This window comes from Apodemus sylvaticus, chromosome 23 (genome assembly GCF_947179515.1).
Source record: "Apodemus sylvaticus chromosome 23, mApoSyl1.1, whole genome shotgun sequence".
Classification (NCBI taxonomy): Eukaryota; Metazoa; Chordata; class Mammalia; order Rodentia; family Muridae; genus Apodemus; species Apodemus sylvaticus.
Window position 1 is genome coordinate 56,064,674 of NC_067494.1, and position 17,620 is coordinate 56,082,293.

At 38.9% G+C, this 17,620-nt stretch overlaps 2 protein-coding genes across 2 annotated transcripts in view; both read left to right on the plus strand.

Moving 5' to 3' along the window:
* The first annotated feature begins 1,613 nt into the window (after nucleotides 1-1,613).
* Nucleotides 1,614-17,489, plus strand: LOC127674122 (zinc finger protein 54-like). Its single transcript, XM_052169994.1, is given in 5 exon segments — nucleotides 1,614-1,698; nucleotides 8,242-8,335; nucleotides 12,820-12,946; nucleotides 15,803-17,320; nucleotides 17,323-17,489. Coding segments are annotated over 4 exon segments (1,791 nt in total). The 5' UTR covers nucleotides 1,614-1,698; nucleotides 8,242-8,251; the 3' UTR covers nucleotides 17,385-17,489.
* LOC127674117 (zinc finger protein 54-like) overlaps nucleotides 1,652-17,620 on the plus strand; it is a 42,369-nt gene continuing 26,400 nt past the window's right edge. The window contains exon 1 of the mRNA XM_052169985.1: nucleotides 1,652-1,698. The gene's annotated coding sequence lies outside the window, so the exon portion shown is untranslated. The remainder of the gene's footprint in view (nucleotides 1,699-17,620) is intronic.

The window sequence follows — 17,620 nt, forward strand, 5'->3', positions numbered from 1 at the left end:
CAGGAATGTTCAACCTGTTTTCTTTTATTTTGAGGTCTGTTGACAATCAGTGATGTGACTCCTCATTCTCCCAGGAGGAGGGAGTGCCTGGTCCCTGCTCAGAGGTCTCTATCTGGAGATTGGATGTTACAGAATTAGACAAATCTGGCTTCAGTGGGTGAGAATAGTTTTCTTGCTGTCTCCCTTGCTCCTCCTTGGGGTTCTTGGCAAATTAGACTGCAGGTTTGTGAGATTTGTGTGGATGAGTCTCAGATCCCACAAAGCAAGGTGAAATCTTTAGAGGAACAAAAAAAATTTTTTTTTGTTTTTGTTTTTGTTTAGTTTTTTTATCTCTAATGAGTCTTTCTTTTTTTTATTCGATATATTTTTATTTACATTTCAAATGATTTCCCCTTTCCTAGCCCCCCCCACTCCCAGAAAGTCCTGTAAGCCCCCTTCTCTCCCCCTGTCCTCCCACCCACCCCTTCCCACTTCCCCGTTCTGATTTTGCTCTATACTGCTTCATTGAGTCTTTCCAGAACCAGGGGCCACTCCTCCTTTCTTCTTGTACCTCATTTGATGTGTGGATTATGTTTTGGGTATTCCAGGTTTCTAGGTTAATATCCACTTATTAGTGAGTGCATACCATGAGTCACCTTTTGAGTCTGGGTTACCTCACTTAGTATGATGTTCTCTAGCTCCATCCATTTGCCTAAGAATTTCATGAATTCATTGTTTCTAATGGCTGAATAGTACTCCATTGTGTAGATATACCACAGTTTTTGCATCCACTCTTCTGTTGAGGGATACCTGAGTTCTTTCCAGCATCTGGCAATTATAAATAGGGCTGCTATGAATATAGTAGAGCATGTATCCTTATTACATGGTGGGGAATCCTCTGGGTATATGCCCAGGAGTGGTATAGCAGGATCTTCTGGAAGTGAGGTGCTCAGTTTTCGGAGGAACCGCCAGACTGATTTCCAGAGTGGTTGTACCAATTTGCAACCCCACCAGCAGTGGAGGAGTAGGAACAAAAAAATTTAAGAAATGCTTTCTCTTCTTTTGGGTGTTCCTTTGGGAGTATAAGGCTTCCATCATTTTTAGTGTTCATGATAAATTCAGAACATCAGTAGCGTATACTATTCATATCCTAATCATTCAGTTCCATTTCTGACCCTGAGACTTCACTGAGCTGGGATTGGAAGAGAGGTTCAATTGATGCTAACTGAAAATGCTTTTTAAATATTTTCAGTATCCTGATACTGTGTGACAATTGGAGAGTCACTGTAGAATACTCAGTTTCATTTCTCTTTATCTACTGAGTACGATACTATGTTAGAAATCCAGGTGCTTTCTGAACAATCTCTTTCTCATGTGCAGGCCTCACTGATCACCTAGACCTGCCCACTGTCAACAGAACAGAGACCTGCAAGATGGAGAGGCAGGAGCCGGGAGCTAAGGATCCAGGTATGGTGGAGGACTTGTGACGGGACAGCAAGGGGCTGAAGTGAATGCAGAAGCGGGGCATGATCTCCATTTTGCTTCATCCTGTTTCACTAGAAAAAGTTCTGGAGACTTCCACTGACAAAAGCCTCCTCAGGATTATCCTGTTGTAGAGCTGAGGAGACTGTCCAGAGAAGAACTGATCCTAGGAGGCAATAACAGTTTACTGCCTGCATGTGAGGCACGCTGTCCTTCTCCATGAACTTCACTGAGCAGGTCTGCATCCATCCGCATTAAATGGTTTTCACTTCAGTCAGTTTCATGTATTATAAAATGACAAAAAGTAAGACCTCTAGGTGTATTTGTTGTTTTCATAATTTTTGAGATTTTGGTATTCTAGCACGTTCTCTTCCTTTTAGTGTTAATTTCTCTTTTCCTGTAAATAATGCCAATAAAGTATTCATAAGAAAACTCTATTTGCTGACAGTTAAATTCAGTCTATTCTGTCTTCGCTTTGAGATCTCCTATTGTTCATTGTCATGACAATTCCAAGTGGTTTCCATTGCTGTGATTGTAATACACTATGAGATCACGTCTAGGTGTGATCTGCTCAGTGTTTTCCAGCTCTGTGCTGTTCCTTGGTACTTTCAAGATTACTTTCTGTAAAACACGCAAAGAGGATTTTAATAGGAAGCAGTTGGAGTCTTAGATGAGACAAAACTCCTTCTAGATTATCTTCTCATGTTTGAAAAGAACATGGTCAATGTGCCAGTTTTCACATGTTTTATGTAGTCTCCTGTTTATGTCTGCTGGAGATGTCTGCATTCTGGCTTTTCTGGTATGCACACATGTTTATGAAGAACTTTCTATCTAATAGACCATTTTATCATTTGCTAATACTTTTATTTTGTATTTTAATACTTTTGTCTTGGCTTTTCTGTCACTAATATAATTATGATCACCAGTCTCTTTACTACTGTTGTTAGTTATAGCATTTTTAAAAATGTTTAGACCTGATGGTGTTAGTGCAAACTTGTAATCCCAGCACTTTGGAGGAAGATGCAGGCTGATATGCATGAGTTCAAGGCCAGCCTAGACTACAGAGCAAGCTCCAGGACAGCCCAGTACTTTGTATCTTTAGATACTCGATATTGTTGAGACTTGCCCACCTAGCATAGCTGTGGCCATTTTGTTCCAAGCCTGCCAGGTATTTTATATTGTTGCTGTAATATGCCTGCCAGTCAGTGATGCAGAAAATAACTTGACTCAGCAAGGTCGTGTTGACCACATAGCCTGTTGTGTGGTGTATATAATGAGGTTTGTTAATCTTAAGAAATTCCACAACTATAATTTTTTATATAAGACCCATCAAATTAAAGGTTAATATGAACTCTTATGTATAAAATGGCTTAAGTCAAGGCTGACAACCAGATAGCATTTCCAGCATTCATTCCAGGTGTATGAGCTCAATGTGATTTTTGCAGTTTTATTCTTTATAAAATGGTCCTGAGAAATGTCCAGTGCACAGCTTTGAGTTGTTGCCCTGCTTGATCAACTTGCCTTGGAGTGTGCATTCGATAAAGCACCCCTGTCTGACTGAGATCAGTGTCAGTCTGTCCTGTGGGGTGACTCCTGGACCCCAATAACATGAAATGGATTTTTTTTTTGATAGAAAATGTGTAGGATGTCAAAGACCAGCTTTCACATTCTGACTGAGATCAGTGTCAGTCTGTCCTGTGGGGTGACTCCTGGACCCCAATAACATGAAATGGATTTTTTTTTTGATAGAAAATGTGTAGGATGTCAAAGACCAGCTTTCACATTCACTGGGGGGAGGGGTGTAAACTGCGGCAGGCAGCAATGAATGATGTGAGTGGGGGTCAGTGCTGAGAGCAGCTGATGGGGGTCAGCACTATAGGGGCTAATGGAGGGGCTGAGGTGTCGGTCCAGGTACTGATGGGGCTGCTGCCTATGGCAGTCAGCAATTAGAGAAATTACTCAGGACATTTTTTTCTCAGGGAACAAACCTTGATTGTGGCTACCATTCCCTGTACCAGAGGATAAACTCTGAAGTCTTATAACTCTTAGCAGTCAGAGAGAAAGAAAAGAGAGAAAGTTCATAGACAGACAGACAGACAGACACACACACACACACACACACACACACACACACTGAGTGGATATAGCAAAAGGTGGATGGATGGACAGACAGACAGATGTGCGAGTGGCAAGAATTTCACCCATACACACACACACACACACACACAGAGAGAGAGAGAGAGAGAGAGAGAGAGTGTGTTTCTGGGTAGAAGGAACAATGTCCCAACAAACAGACTCCAGGAATTTCACACATATACATACATGCACAATATGCATATATACACATAGTTGGTGGATGGATCAAGCTCCAATAATCACCCACTCAAGTTTTACATATTTACATACATACAGTTTGATAGATGGGACAAAGTTCCAACACATTCCCATACAAACTTTACATATACATATATACAGATTTCATAGATGGAACAAGGTTTGAACATCTTTATTTTTTTCTCTCTTAGCTTATATATCCCAGCAAAACCTTTCAAGCAGTATAAAATTACAATGAGATTACATTCTATTTTTCTTGTAGTAAATGACTATGAAAAAACAGTATGTTCTCCAATACCTTTACAAGAAATGTTACATAGTACAGGTAAAGAAAACAAATTATTCCCAAGAACCCACTTAAATTCATAACTAAGCAACTTGGTATAGTTTAACAAAGTGCAAGCAAGAAAGGTAGTTTTCTTAGCCAATTTCTCTTACTGGTAGGCAGAAATTTGTGGTTATAAAGAAAGGGTTAGCCGGGCAGTGGTGGCGCATGCCTGTAATCCCAGTACTTGGCAGGCAGGAGCAGGCAGATTTCTGAGTTCGAGACCAGCCTGGTCTACAGAGTGAGTTCCAGGACAGCCAGGGCTAAACAGAGAAACCCTGTCTCAAAAAACAAAACAAAACAAAAAAAGGATTAATTATTTTATTATTTATCTTCAAAAGTAATCCTGTAAGAATCTTAAAAGAATCACAAATTGAAACTTTTATATTAAAGAAAGTTATATCTACTTTAAATCCTCAGAATGCATGCCTACTCATCAGTAATTCTTATTAAATCATATCAGGAAACTGAGGGCAAACATGAGTATAAGAAATCAATTATCACCAGTCCAGTCTCTGTGGTAGTGATGCCAGCCAGTGATGCTGTTGTTCTTGTTCTTGTTATGGTCTGACCCAGCTAGAACAGCTGTAGCTATTTTGTTCTACGCCTGCCAGCGATTTCATATTGTTGCTGTGACATGCCTGCCAGTCATTGACAGAGAAGTGACTGGGCTTAGAGCCAGGACATGCTGACCACGGACCCTGATTGGTTTGGTATGAATGTTCTATATGATGTTCTCTAATCTTAATACATTCCACAAAGCCATCTGTAGGGCCCATCAAATCAAACGTCAATATGAACTGTTTAAAATATCTTTAGACAGAGTTGACCAACAGGAAGCCCTTCCTGTGCCTATGTATGAGCTCACTGTGGGTTTTGTGGTTGACACTGAAGACTGCTACTAATAAGCCAAAAAGTTAGGATTATAATATTCATGCCCTGTTATCTCAATGTTCTGAAATTCCCCTGTTCACCATCCCTCCACCACCCTTACCTTACTCAAGGCCAATCAGCTTAAAGGTTAGCTGATAATACTTTGCCTAGTAAGCCAACTTCTTCCCTCCTTGCCCTTTAAACTTTTGAACCTGTTTTTTTTCCTGTAAAAAGCCTACCCCGAGAGCAGACTAGTACAGCAACTAGACTTCTGTGCCCTTTTTGTGGTTCTGGACATCCAGCGTTATAGTGTGCATTCAATAAACATTCTTGCTTAAGTAAGATTGGTTTGTGTGGCCATTTCCTGAACCTCAACATTTGGTGCATTGGCTGGGGATGTCCCTTAGCCTCGAACCCTCAGTTATTGATAGTGAGTGCCACCAAGTCGGCTCTCTCCATGAGGACGTAAGTTTCTTGTACATTTATAATTCTTTTTCTTTTTGGTGGGTTTTGTTTCTGGTTTGGTCTAGACTTTTGGAGACCCAAAGGAGAAGGGCTGGACAGAGCAAAATCTCCTAGGGTCAAGAAGAGGTCAGGGAATGTCCTGCTTCCTCTCTGGTTCCCACTGGGGGAACACATGGTTCTAGTTCTGCTTCCCTTTGGTGAGACATCTGGTTCTCTTCCCTCTCGGGTGTTTCCCCAAGCTCTCTTGTTCATCTCTGGCATGCCGGTCTGTCCACATCTGCCAGTTTGTCTCTGTAGTTTTGTTTCGTCGTTATATTGTTGCTCAGTGTTTCATATTAAAAAAAAATGGGTAAAGCTTCATCTGCTGCTGTTCACCCCTTTACTTTCAGAAGGAAAGAAAGCAGACTGAATTGACCTAACAAAAACTGATAAACTGCCTTTGGAGCCCTGCAGCTGTAGCTGGGAGTCTTAGCACTGCTGGAGAAAGTCCTGACAGGGGCTGCTTGTCTAGACAAACAGGTCTTAAAGGGGCACTTCTCAGCTTCTCCTGTATGGAAGGTGATGGCTGTTTCTGGTTTGGTCTAGACTTTTGGAGACCCAAAGGAGAAGGGCTGGACAGAGCAAAATCTCCTAGGGTCAAGAAGAGGTCAGGGAATGTCCTGCTTCCTCTCTGGTTCCCACTGGGGGAACACATGGTTCTAGTTCTGCTTCCCTTTGGTGAGACATCTGGTTCTCTTCCCTCTCGGGTGTTTCCCCAAGCTCTCTTGTTCATCTCTGGCATGCCGGTCTGTCCACATCTGCCAGTTTGTCTCTGTAGTTTTGTTTCGTCGTTATATTGTTGCTCAGTGTTTCATATTAAAAAAAAATGGGTAAAGCTTCATCTGCTGCTGTTCACCCCTTTACTTTCAGAAGGAAAGAAAGCAGACTGAATTGACCTAACAAAAACTGATAAACTGCCTTTGGAGCCCTGCAGCTGTAGCTGGGAGTCTTAGCACTGCTGGAGAAAGTCCTGACAGGGACTGCTTGTCTAGACAAACAGGTCTTAAAGGGGCACTTCTCAGCTTCTCCTGTATGGAAGGTGATGGCTGTTTAATCCCATAAAAATCTCTGTGCCCCACCTGAAAGCCCTGGAACAAAAAGAAGCCAATTCACCCAGGAGGAGTAGAAGACATGAAATCATCAAACTCAGGGCTGAAATCAGTCAAGTGGAAACAAAGAGAACCATACAAAGAATCAAGGAATCCAGGAGCTGGTTCTTTGAGAAAATCAACAAGATAGATAAACCCTTAGCCAGACTGACCAAAGGACACAGAGAAAGTATCCAAATTAACAAAATTAGAAATGAAAAGGGTGATATAACAAGAGAAACTGAGGAAATCAAAAAAAATCATCAGATCCTACTACAAAAGCCTATACTCAACACAACTGGAGAATCTGGAGAATTTCCTAGATAGATACCAAATACCAAAATTAAATCAGGACCAAATAGATCATCTAAACAGTCCCATAACCCCTAAAGAAATAGAAGGGGTCATAGAAAGTCTTCCAACCAAAAAAAGCACAGGACCAGATGGTTTCAGTGCAGAATTCTATTAGACCTTCAAAGAAGACCTAACACCAATACTTTTCAAACTATTCCACAAAATATAAGCAGAAGGAACACTACCCAATTCCTTCTACGAAGCCACAATTACACTGATACCAAAACCACACAAAGATCCAACAAAGAAAGAGAACTTCAGACCAATTTCCCTTATGAACATCGATGCAAAAATACTCAATAAAATTCTTGCCAACCGAATCCAAGAACACATAAAAATGATCATCCATCATGTACAAATTGGCCACTGCAGCTGCTATTGAGCATTGTGTGTTCAATTCAGTTGCTTATTTATTTTATTTATTATATTACTATTTGTTTCCTTTGTAATTTTTTGGTTGATTTTGGATTCTCACCCATCGTTCTGTAAATAGCTAGTGAGTAAATCTATGGGGTATTATGTCTCATTATACTTTTAGTTATTATTATTTCCCTAGATGTTTTAATTGTACACAGTACGATTTGTCAGTTTCTGCTCTTATAGCAAATGTTACCCCCTTGTGTTACGCTGCAGGATTCATTGTTTCAAGTCATGCATGAAGGTCTATGATTCCTTGTATGGTAGGAGAGACTTGGACCCAGAGTCATCTTTTTATATGCTGATAATAAGTATTTTCCTAAAACCACTGTTTGAAGAGGCTGGCTAGTGTACCCTTCTTTTTCGTGGTATCTTGGTGACATTTACATGGTCACTGCTATTGGGCAGGTCTGGATCTGGTGCTCTAGTGCATTGGGCTGATCTGGAATCACAGTGGGATAGCTAAAGAAAGCATTGCAACATTTTCCTGGGGTTGTTCTGTACCCAGGAAATTTCTGGGTCAGTATAAATTCTAGGCTTCTTTTTACTAATTCTCTGAAAGCTATTGTGGGAAGTTTAAATGTGATGCTGTTTGTCCTGAAGATATAAACCATGCTCAGAATTACTGCAGATTTCACACTAATATGTTCCACATGGTTAGTCCATTCAAGAAGTTTTTATTTTGTTCTCTTCTCTCTCTCTTTTCTCTCTCTCTCTCTCTCTCTCTCTCTCTCTCTCTCTCTCTCTCTCTCTCTCTTCCCTAATTTTTATTTACTGTTCAATTTCTTTAAATTTATATTAATATATTTTAGGTATATGAGTGCTTTATCTGACTCGGTGTATGCCTTGCATACAGTATATGACTGTATGTCATGTGTATCATAGTACTGGAATTATGAACAATTGGGAGCCACACTTTGAATCATCAGAATGTAACCTGGGTCTCTGCAAGAAGAAACAGGCCCTCATAAACATTGAGGTATCTCTCTTACTACCTGTTAAGTTTTATTTATGTTAGTAGCAATTATACAAATAGCAAAAATAATTCTGGTCACTTTTATGTAGATGATGCAAAATCTTCACTTTACACAAGCATTTATTACTTCTTAATAATTTTTTTTCTTTCAAGCCAGGCAGTGGTGGCACATGCCAGTAATCTCAGCACTCTGGGAGGCAGAGGCAGGCAGATTTCTGAGTTCGAGGCCAGCCTGGTCTACAGAGTGAGTTTCAGGACATCCAGGGCTACACAGAGAAACCCTGTCTCAAAAAAAAAAAATTCAAAAAGCTAAAAAAAATTTTTTTCTTTCATTGTTCCTGTAAATTCATAAATATAAAACTACAGCCTACTTGTCTGTTTGTTTTCGAGGATGTACACTTGGTATTGTATAAGGTATACTATTCTCTAGGGAAGACCATTTCTCCAGCTCTCAGAATTCCTTAGTGTTTGACTAGTATTGAGGCCTAGTAAGCTTTCTCCCTTCCATCTCTTGAAGGTGTTGTCTTCTTTGGTGAATGTATAGGCAACTATGATTGTAAGATTTTATGCATGTAGATACTTTGACACTTCTAGGAGACACAATGTCACAACAAACCTCCTGTTCTTGTGGCTCTTACAATATTCCTGCCCTCTCTTGCTCATTGATGCCTGAGCCTTAGTGTCAGAGTTGTGTTGCTTATGTGACAGTTGTACTGAGCATCACAACTCTGCATTTTGACTGATTGTAGGTTTCTATAATAATCTCCATTGCTTTGATGAAAGGTGATTACTGCATTTATCTGTGGGAATTAGGATAAGTATTTAGAGTGCAGTTAGGTTGTAGCTTCTCCTCCAAGATCGGTGACTTTACTAGTCTTGGGGAAACTAGCTAACTTTCCAGTACCAGGTATGACCCTCTTGTTGAGAGGGTCTTAAGTCAGTTAGAAAGCTGTTATTTCCCCCCAGGCACGGTTGCCACACTTGCACTCTTAGGTTATCATGCAATGCAGATGTTCTGGTTCATATGTGTCATGGCTGGGCAGGACTGTTGGTTGGCTTCCTCCTTGGCAATTTTGCATATTGCCTTCTTGCATGAAAGCTAAACCCTAGGGAGGATGCTTTATTGTCAGATCCATCTCTTGAGTACCTTGGGATCTGTTTCCAAAGTTCATGGCTTCTTCAACAATAGGGACTCACCTTCTATGTCTGGGAGGCAACCATGAGCAACAGTAATAGCATGTAATGTATTGGGAGTCTCTTGAACAGCTGTAACAGCAACTTCAAAGCAAACTCCTCATTGGTAGTTTTATTAGAAAATATATGGGTCTTATAGGGAGCATTATCAGACCTATGGGAAGTTTTCATTTACACTCCAAATGTCTGTGCACTCACAGATTTATATGTACGGGAGGCATTTTATGGAGGATAGATAATTCCTTATGATAGTTTAGACATTTTTAATGTTTTTTTTCTCCTTCTTATGTGCTTATATTTTTACTTCTTTATAATAAATTCCCACTCCTACTTTTTCCATTTTTCCCTTTAGATGACTTTTTCTCTATTACCTCCTGTCTATTACTTCCCTACATCCCACCATGGTCTGTTTTTACTTTTCTGGTTATTGTATTTACTTCACCTTGTGTGCTCACATCGGAATATTTGGAGCTAGGAACTCCCTATGAGAGAACACATAATGTCTGAACTTTCTGTGTCTGTTACTCCATTCAGTGTGATCTGTTCTCAGTCCATACATTTACCTGCAAATGTCATGACTTCCATTTTCTTTAGAGCTCAATGATATTTTATAGTGTATATATACATTTTCATTTGTCGGTTGAATGGCATTTACACTGTTTCCATTTTGCATCTATTAAGACTATAAAATCAGTGGACATGGGTGAGCACACGTCTGTATAATAGGATGTTGAGCCCTTTGAGCATATAACAAGAAGTGGTAGAGCTGATTCACATGCTAAATTTATTTAACTTGAGGATTTGTTTATTTAATTGAGGATACTCTGTATTCATTTCCAGAATGGCAATATTTTTGTTCATAGTATTTATACTCCCTATGATTTTGTTTTGTTGTTTTTTGTTGCTGGTTGTATTATTCATAATATTCTTTCTTTACTGTGAGAGTGGTTTGTTGTCTTGAGCATGGATGATCACTTCCAAGTTTTCCTGTATTTATCTCTTTGTCATATGAAATGTATTATTTCATGTGTTCTCATAGGTAATTCCTCTAATTGTCCTGTGTATGTTTTGCCTCTAATTTATTATGTGCTATGTTGCTTTAGTAAAATGAATTGTGTTAGTTCATGACTGTCTTCAAATGCACTGATGATTCCATCAGTTTGGAGAGAGTATTTTTCTGAGTTATAACAATGTGGTTGACGTGGATTTTCTCTCCAATTTTTAAATGTCTTTCCATATTCTTCTGGCTTTGGGATCACTGACCGGACACCAAGTAGTATTCTGTTACTTGAGTCTTTTTATGTGGTTTGGCGTTGTTCTTGAATAGGATTCAGTGTTAATTTTATTTTTCCTGTTCTACCCCTTAATATTAAAGATCCACAAGCTTGCTGTACATTGTTCTCCAAAAAGAAAATCAAAGAAGAGAAACAGAAGGATAAGTCCCAGGCCAGTAGTCATGTCCACTCTATTTCTAAAAATATTATAGTTTGATGCATTGCAAGTTTTTTAATTTTCTGTTTCTGATTATTTTTTAAATTTTATTTTGAAAATTTTTGCCAGCAGACCAACAAAATCACACACAGCAATTAACCAGAGTCTAGGCAAGTCAATGCATTTTTATGCCTTTACAGTGTTCATTTGGAACAGAAGCTCTGGAGCCTCACATGTGTTTTTATGTTTTCACTTTCGAATATATGTTTATATACTAATATAACACCCCCCCCCAAATCCTGTGATGGAATTACAGTAAGAAAAGCATTTACGTAACTGGTGGTCATTACCTTCATGGCAGGCATATGTGGCTTAATTATGCCATGAAATTAATACTCTTGAGTATAGATTGAGATAGTAATCTACTTGTATTTCTCTTTGGTGTTTAATATCACAATTTATATATCCATGTGTTTGTTGGTAATCTGTTTGTCTTAGGAGAATCACTGACGTTTTTAGGAAGCTCAGTGGTAATTTCCCAGAGTAGAGAGATCAGTATTTTTACTATTTTCTCCTTTCTTTCTTTTCTTTCCTTTCTTTCTTTTCTTTCTTTTCTTTCTTTTCTTTCTTTCTTTCTTTCTTTCTTTCCTTCCTTCTTTCTTTCTTTCTTTCTTTCTTTCTTTCTTTCTTTCCTTCTTTCTTTCCTTCCTTCCTTCCTTCCTTCCTTCTTTCTTTCTTTCTTTCTTTCTTTCTTTCTTTCTTTCTTTCTTTCTTTCTTTCTTTCTTTCTTTCTTTCCTTCTTTCCTTCCTTCCTTCCTTCCTTCCTTCCTTCCTTCCTTCCTTCCTTCCTTCCTTCCTTCTTTCTTTCTTTCTTTCTTTCTTTCTTTCTTTCTTTCTTTCTTTCTTCTTTCTTTCTTTCTTTCTTTCTTTCTTTCTTTCTTGTCCCCACACCATCCCACTGTGCAGAACACCTGGGCTTGGACTAATTGTGTAAGATTATGTGCAATGGTGGAATACATCAACACAACTGTCTTATGGGCATTGACTGACATGTGTATAAGCTGTTACATTTGATGCAGAGAGACTGTCCCCCATGATGGCCTTGCTCTACTTACTTTGTTTGAATGTCAGCTCTCCATGCCTACCCTGCAGCTTCACTGTTCTGAAATTGCTATTTGTCTATGGTGACTCATATATTTTTAGGAAAATTTTAGATTATATTAAGAATATCATATGCAAAGTTTTCTATCTGCTGGCTAATAGCTCAAATATCCTTATAAAATTAATTGAACAGAGTATTTGATTTTTATATGTTACAGTTAAAAATTTCAATTTGTAGTGTTACTACACTCCTTGCTTCCATGGACAAACTTCCCAAACTCTTTGCTTTCTTTGCCTACAACTTAATCATGAGTTCCTGCCTTCCATACCTATCCCTTTGTTATTTAATTGTGTGGCATTGCACCTAGAGCTTAAAAATCATACCTGAACCTGTTAGAATAGTGTTAGGTGAGACACCAGTAGAGACAAGATTAACTCAGTGTATTTTAGCATGATCTTCAGGCAGAAAATTTAAGAATACATGTTCTTATCACAAATGTCCTTCTGAGACATGTACACTGTGATACTGTGATAGAAAACGATGTCCAGACCTTAAGTGTGTTTCTTTTTTATTGATACTGCTTGTAAAACGATTGTATCATCCTGTTTTCAGAGTTCAAGAATTCATTACAGAATGTGACTATATTGGAAACCCTCTTTTTAATGAATTAATTTTAATGATTTTTGATGAAAATTGTCTTTACTAATCTGCATCCTGTCTCCTTGTTATACACATAGTCAAACTGTGATTTTCGTTTCAGGGTTTAGTGACATTCCAGGATATGGCTGTAAACTTCTCTGAGGAGGAATGGGAATATCTGGACTCTGTTCAGAGGACTTTGTACATTGATGTGATGTTGGAAAATTACACCAACCTGGTCTCTGTTGGTGAGAACATTTTGCTTATAGAATTCTTAACTCATCCTTTGTAAATAGGTTGTAAACTCTTGATATAAGCTGTCATGGAAAAAACAAAAGACTGGGCAAAGTTTGGTAATGAAAAACAAAATTTCCAAGAGATTTGCCTTCTCACTCCAGCAGAAGACAGCCAGAGAGTGTGACTACTATGATCAAGTATGTGGTAGAGGGACTGGAGACAAAGAGAAGCATAGTGGATTGTGCACTATAAAGAACTGCTGGAACTGAAGACTCAAGCACAGTGAGGACCCAGCCTCATGTGAGAGGACTGCACCACCACCCGAGGTCCATGGCCCTACTACAATGCTTCTCTGTCAATCTCCATGGCCCATCTTACCACCAAAGGCCATGCAGATGTCTGTGGTCTGCGTGCAGGTTGCTGCCTGAGGGCGTGTTGATGACTGAGGGGCTCCCTGAGTTGTCCCTGCCTCTCTGCCAGCCATGACATGGTTAGGCAAGCTCTGACTTCAACATGGGAGAGCTGATGGGCAGGAATGGTGCAGGAAAGTGGATAGGCAGACCAACTCAGGTACCACCCAGGACCAATTCCAGAACTATGAGTTATACCACCCCAATGCGCCAGGCGGTGGTGGCACACACCTGTAATCCCAGCACTCTGGGAGGCAGAGGCAGGCGGATTTCTGAGTTCGAGGCCAACTTGGTCTACAGAGTGAGTTCCAGGACAGCCAGGGCTATACAGAGAAACCCTGTCTCAAAAAAGCCAAATCCAAAAAAAACCCAAAAAACAAAAAACAACAACAACAAAAATACCCCAACACCTACTCATCCGTGATCTATGGGATCATGTGAAAGGGCCAGTTCTCCTGAACCAAACTGCAGGATCTACATGACTCATGGCAACAGCAAGATATCCAAGAGGAGTCTTGGCAAGGGTTCTGTGCTGATGGTGTAGCAGAAGCAAGAGGCCTGAAACCAGAGCAATTACTCATTGCAATAATCATTTGCAAGTAAAGTTGTTTGAGGAGAAGAGTATATGATGTGATATATGTGATGGTCAAGTGGACTTGTACATGCACAGCAGACCTGCTGCTGTAACAGTTGTTCCAGGTGTTAGAGAAGGCTGCCACTGATACAAGAACATAGAGTTTCCCATAAGAGTTAAGCAGATATTTTTTTTAAAAAACTTTTTATTTTTAAAAAAATTATTAAAAAAGGATTTTTAAATTTTTGTTTGAGGGGTAAGTTACAACGGTAGAAGGCAGACATGTAAGGACTGGGATATCAGTGGAATGAGGTCATGATATAAAATGCACAAACAAGCAGTAAAAAAAATTATGTTAAGAAAAAAAAGAACATTTTCATGGTATTTAGTTTTTCCTTTTCCTTTTCATTTTAGAAGTATCATGCACCCTTGGTTTTGGTTCCAAGATTCATTCTGAAATTCAGTAGCATGTACTATATCCAGCCATATCTTAAACCTCCATAACCATCATTGTGATTGACATTGTTTTAATTGTAGGAAAACTGAAGGTATGCAAACTGAAATTTCTCCCAGAATATGCTGGATATTCTAACAGGACATAGTACTTGGGAATTTATTCCTAGATTCCTCTACTTTCTGTTCTTCTAAGGTACTGAGCACAGTATGGTGTTAGACATCTGTAACATTTCCAAATATTCTAAGATGAGCCATGGGCTACCTCACAGAAAACATGGATCACTTTATGTAGAATAGGCCTGGTCACCTGTGTGGAGCAAATGAGGTTGCCCCAGAAGGAAGAGAAAATGTAGTAACCAATACCAGGGAGTGGAAGTGAATGAGCAGAACCACAGTGAAGGACTCAAGTGACAGAGAAAGCAAGATCTGAAATTGACTTTACTGTATTCAATTCTACTTGAAAGGATTCCTGATCTTTGCACTTACTACAGTCTCCTGTCCTCAAGGTGCATCCTGCCTGCTGTAACTCTTACAAGATGTTTTGACTTTTTAGACCTGTAGACCTATGTGTACTCAATACTAGTACAATGTGTATTTTTACTTGACTGTACAGCCAACAGATTGGAATAATTTTACAAATTATGAGTCCATGAAGTAGGATTATTCTGAATCTGCCTAACTTGCTTGTATGTCTTCATATGATATGTATCATTTTCATTCCAGTAGAGGACACACCAACCGCCTTCTGGAAAAGTGATCTTAGGAGGTTGTGTCCAGAGTGTGCATGAGCATAACCATATAAGGAAAGTTAAGAAGCACGGCCGTGTGTGGAGCTCAGACAATGGCGAAAAAGTTAAGAGCAATAGCTGCCCATGAAAGTGTTGCCTCAAGTGATCTAGATCCTTGGATATCTGGCAAAATATTTGCTTTGTATTAACTACTTTTGAAGAATCTAATGTCTTTTACTTATTTAATTTAATCTTAAAGGGAAATGGATTTCCTGAAGAGTAACTTCTATTGCTATGTGTTAGGAAGTACACTCACTGTGAGCCTGGGATTGGATTAAAGTCTTCATCTATTTCTGAGGAAAAATTAAAAATAGAGACTTGTCCTCTGAATATAATCAGTGAGTGCACTCCATCTCAAAAGTAACAACTTACCCTCACTTATTTGTTCCATCTTGTGCCAAGTTAGACATTTTCATAAAAGATGAGCTATCTAATAGAAATCACTGACATTGAAGGCTGACATGCTGTTTTTGTGAGAATCCATACAGTTATAGTGAACAAATAGTGTCAGCTACAGGGAGGTTGGTTCTAAACAGTTGCAGTTTGATTTAGTTTAAAATAGAACTTACAGAGACAGCCATTTATCACATGTATCATCTGGGAACAAGCCCTATTCATCTGAATTATGTTCATTTTCAGAGAACTACTACATATGTGATACTGTGCATCAACATGTGAAGACTGAAAAGGAGTCTTGTCAGTGTAATGAGCTTGGAAAAATGCTTCATGAACCCTCCAACTGTGTACTTTATAAAAGAAGTGACACTACAGAAACCTCTAATAACGACAGACACTATAAGAACAAGGATGCGTCTCTTGACTCATCAAACCCAGATAGACACAAAAGTATGCACACTGGAGAAGAACCTTGCCAGTCTAAAGACTATGTGAAATCTTTCAATTTGTGTTCCAACATTAGCCAAGATCAAAGACTCTATACTGCAAGGAAAGAACAGAAGCATGATAAATATGATGACCATTTCATCTCTATACACAGTCTCATGCAACAAACAATCTACATTACAGAGAAACCATATCAGTGTGGACACTGCAGTAAATACTTCAGTACTGCCTCAAGCTTCAGCATACACAAGAGAATTCATACTGGAGAAAAACCCTACAAGTGCAATGTCTGTGAAAAATCCTTTAACAAGTGCACAAATCTTAAAACACATCAAAGGCTTCATACTGGAGAGAAACCTTACAAATGCAAAGAATGCGAAAAGTCATTTGTGCAGCTAACTGCACTTAAAAGCCATCAGAGAAGGCATACTGGAGAGAAGCCTTACAAATGTACGGAGTGTGACAGATCCTTTGCTCATTGTGCATCATTAAGATGGCACCAGAAAATTCATTCACCTGCGGCACACTATGAATGCAAAGAATGTGGTAAGTCCTTTTCTGAATTATCACGTCTTAAAAGGCATTGCAGAATCCACACTGGTGAAAAGCCTTACAAATGTGAGGTATGTGACAAATCTTTTACTATAAATTCAACTCTTAAAACTCATCAGAAAATTCATACTGGAGAGAAACCTTACAAATGTAGGGAATGTGATAAATGTTTTACCAAGAGCTCACATCTTCAAAGACATCAGAGTGATCATAACCAAGAGAGGCCTTACAAATGTAAAGAATGTGGGAAATCTTTTACTAAGTGCTCAAGTGTTCAAACACATCAGAAAGCTGGTAATATAGAGAAACCTTACACATGTATGGAATGTAACAAATCCTTTACCCGGGTCTCACATCTTAGAACACATCAGCGAGTTCACACTGGAGAGAGACCTTATAGATGTAAGGAATGTGACAAATCTTTTCGTGACAGCTCAACACTTAGTGTACATCAGAAAATACATACTGGAAAGAAACCTTACAAATGTTTGCAATGTGGCAAATCCTTTACCTGGCACACAAATCTAAGAAGACATCAGAGAATTCATACTGGAGAGAAACCTCATAAGTGCAAAGATTGTAATAAGTGCTTTCTCTGGATTTCTAGTCTTCGAGTACATCAGAAAATTCATGATGGAGAGAGACCTTATAAATGTAAGGAATGTGACAAATCTTTTATCTGATACTCAAATCTTAGAGTCCATCAGAAAATTCATACTGCAGAGAAACCTTACAAATGTATGGAATGTGACAAATCCTTTACCCAGTACATCTTAGTACACATCAGAGAGTTTATACTGGAGAGAGACCTTACAAATGTATGTGACAAATCTTTTGTGACAAATATGTTGTGACAAATCTTTTACTAGAGCTTCATGCCTTAGAGTACATCAGAAAATTCATACTGGAGAGAAACCTTACAAATGTAAGGAATGTAACAAATCTTTTACTAGGTGTTCATATCTTAAAGACCATCAGAAAATTCATACTGGAGAGAAACCTCACAAATGCAAAGACTGTAACATATCCTTTATGGATTTCAAGTCTTAGAAGATATCAGAA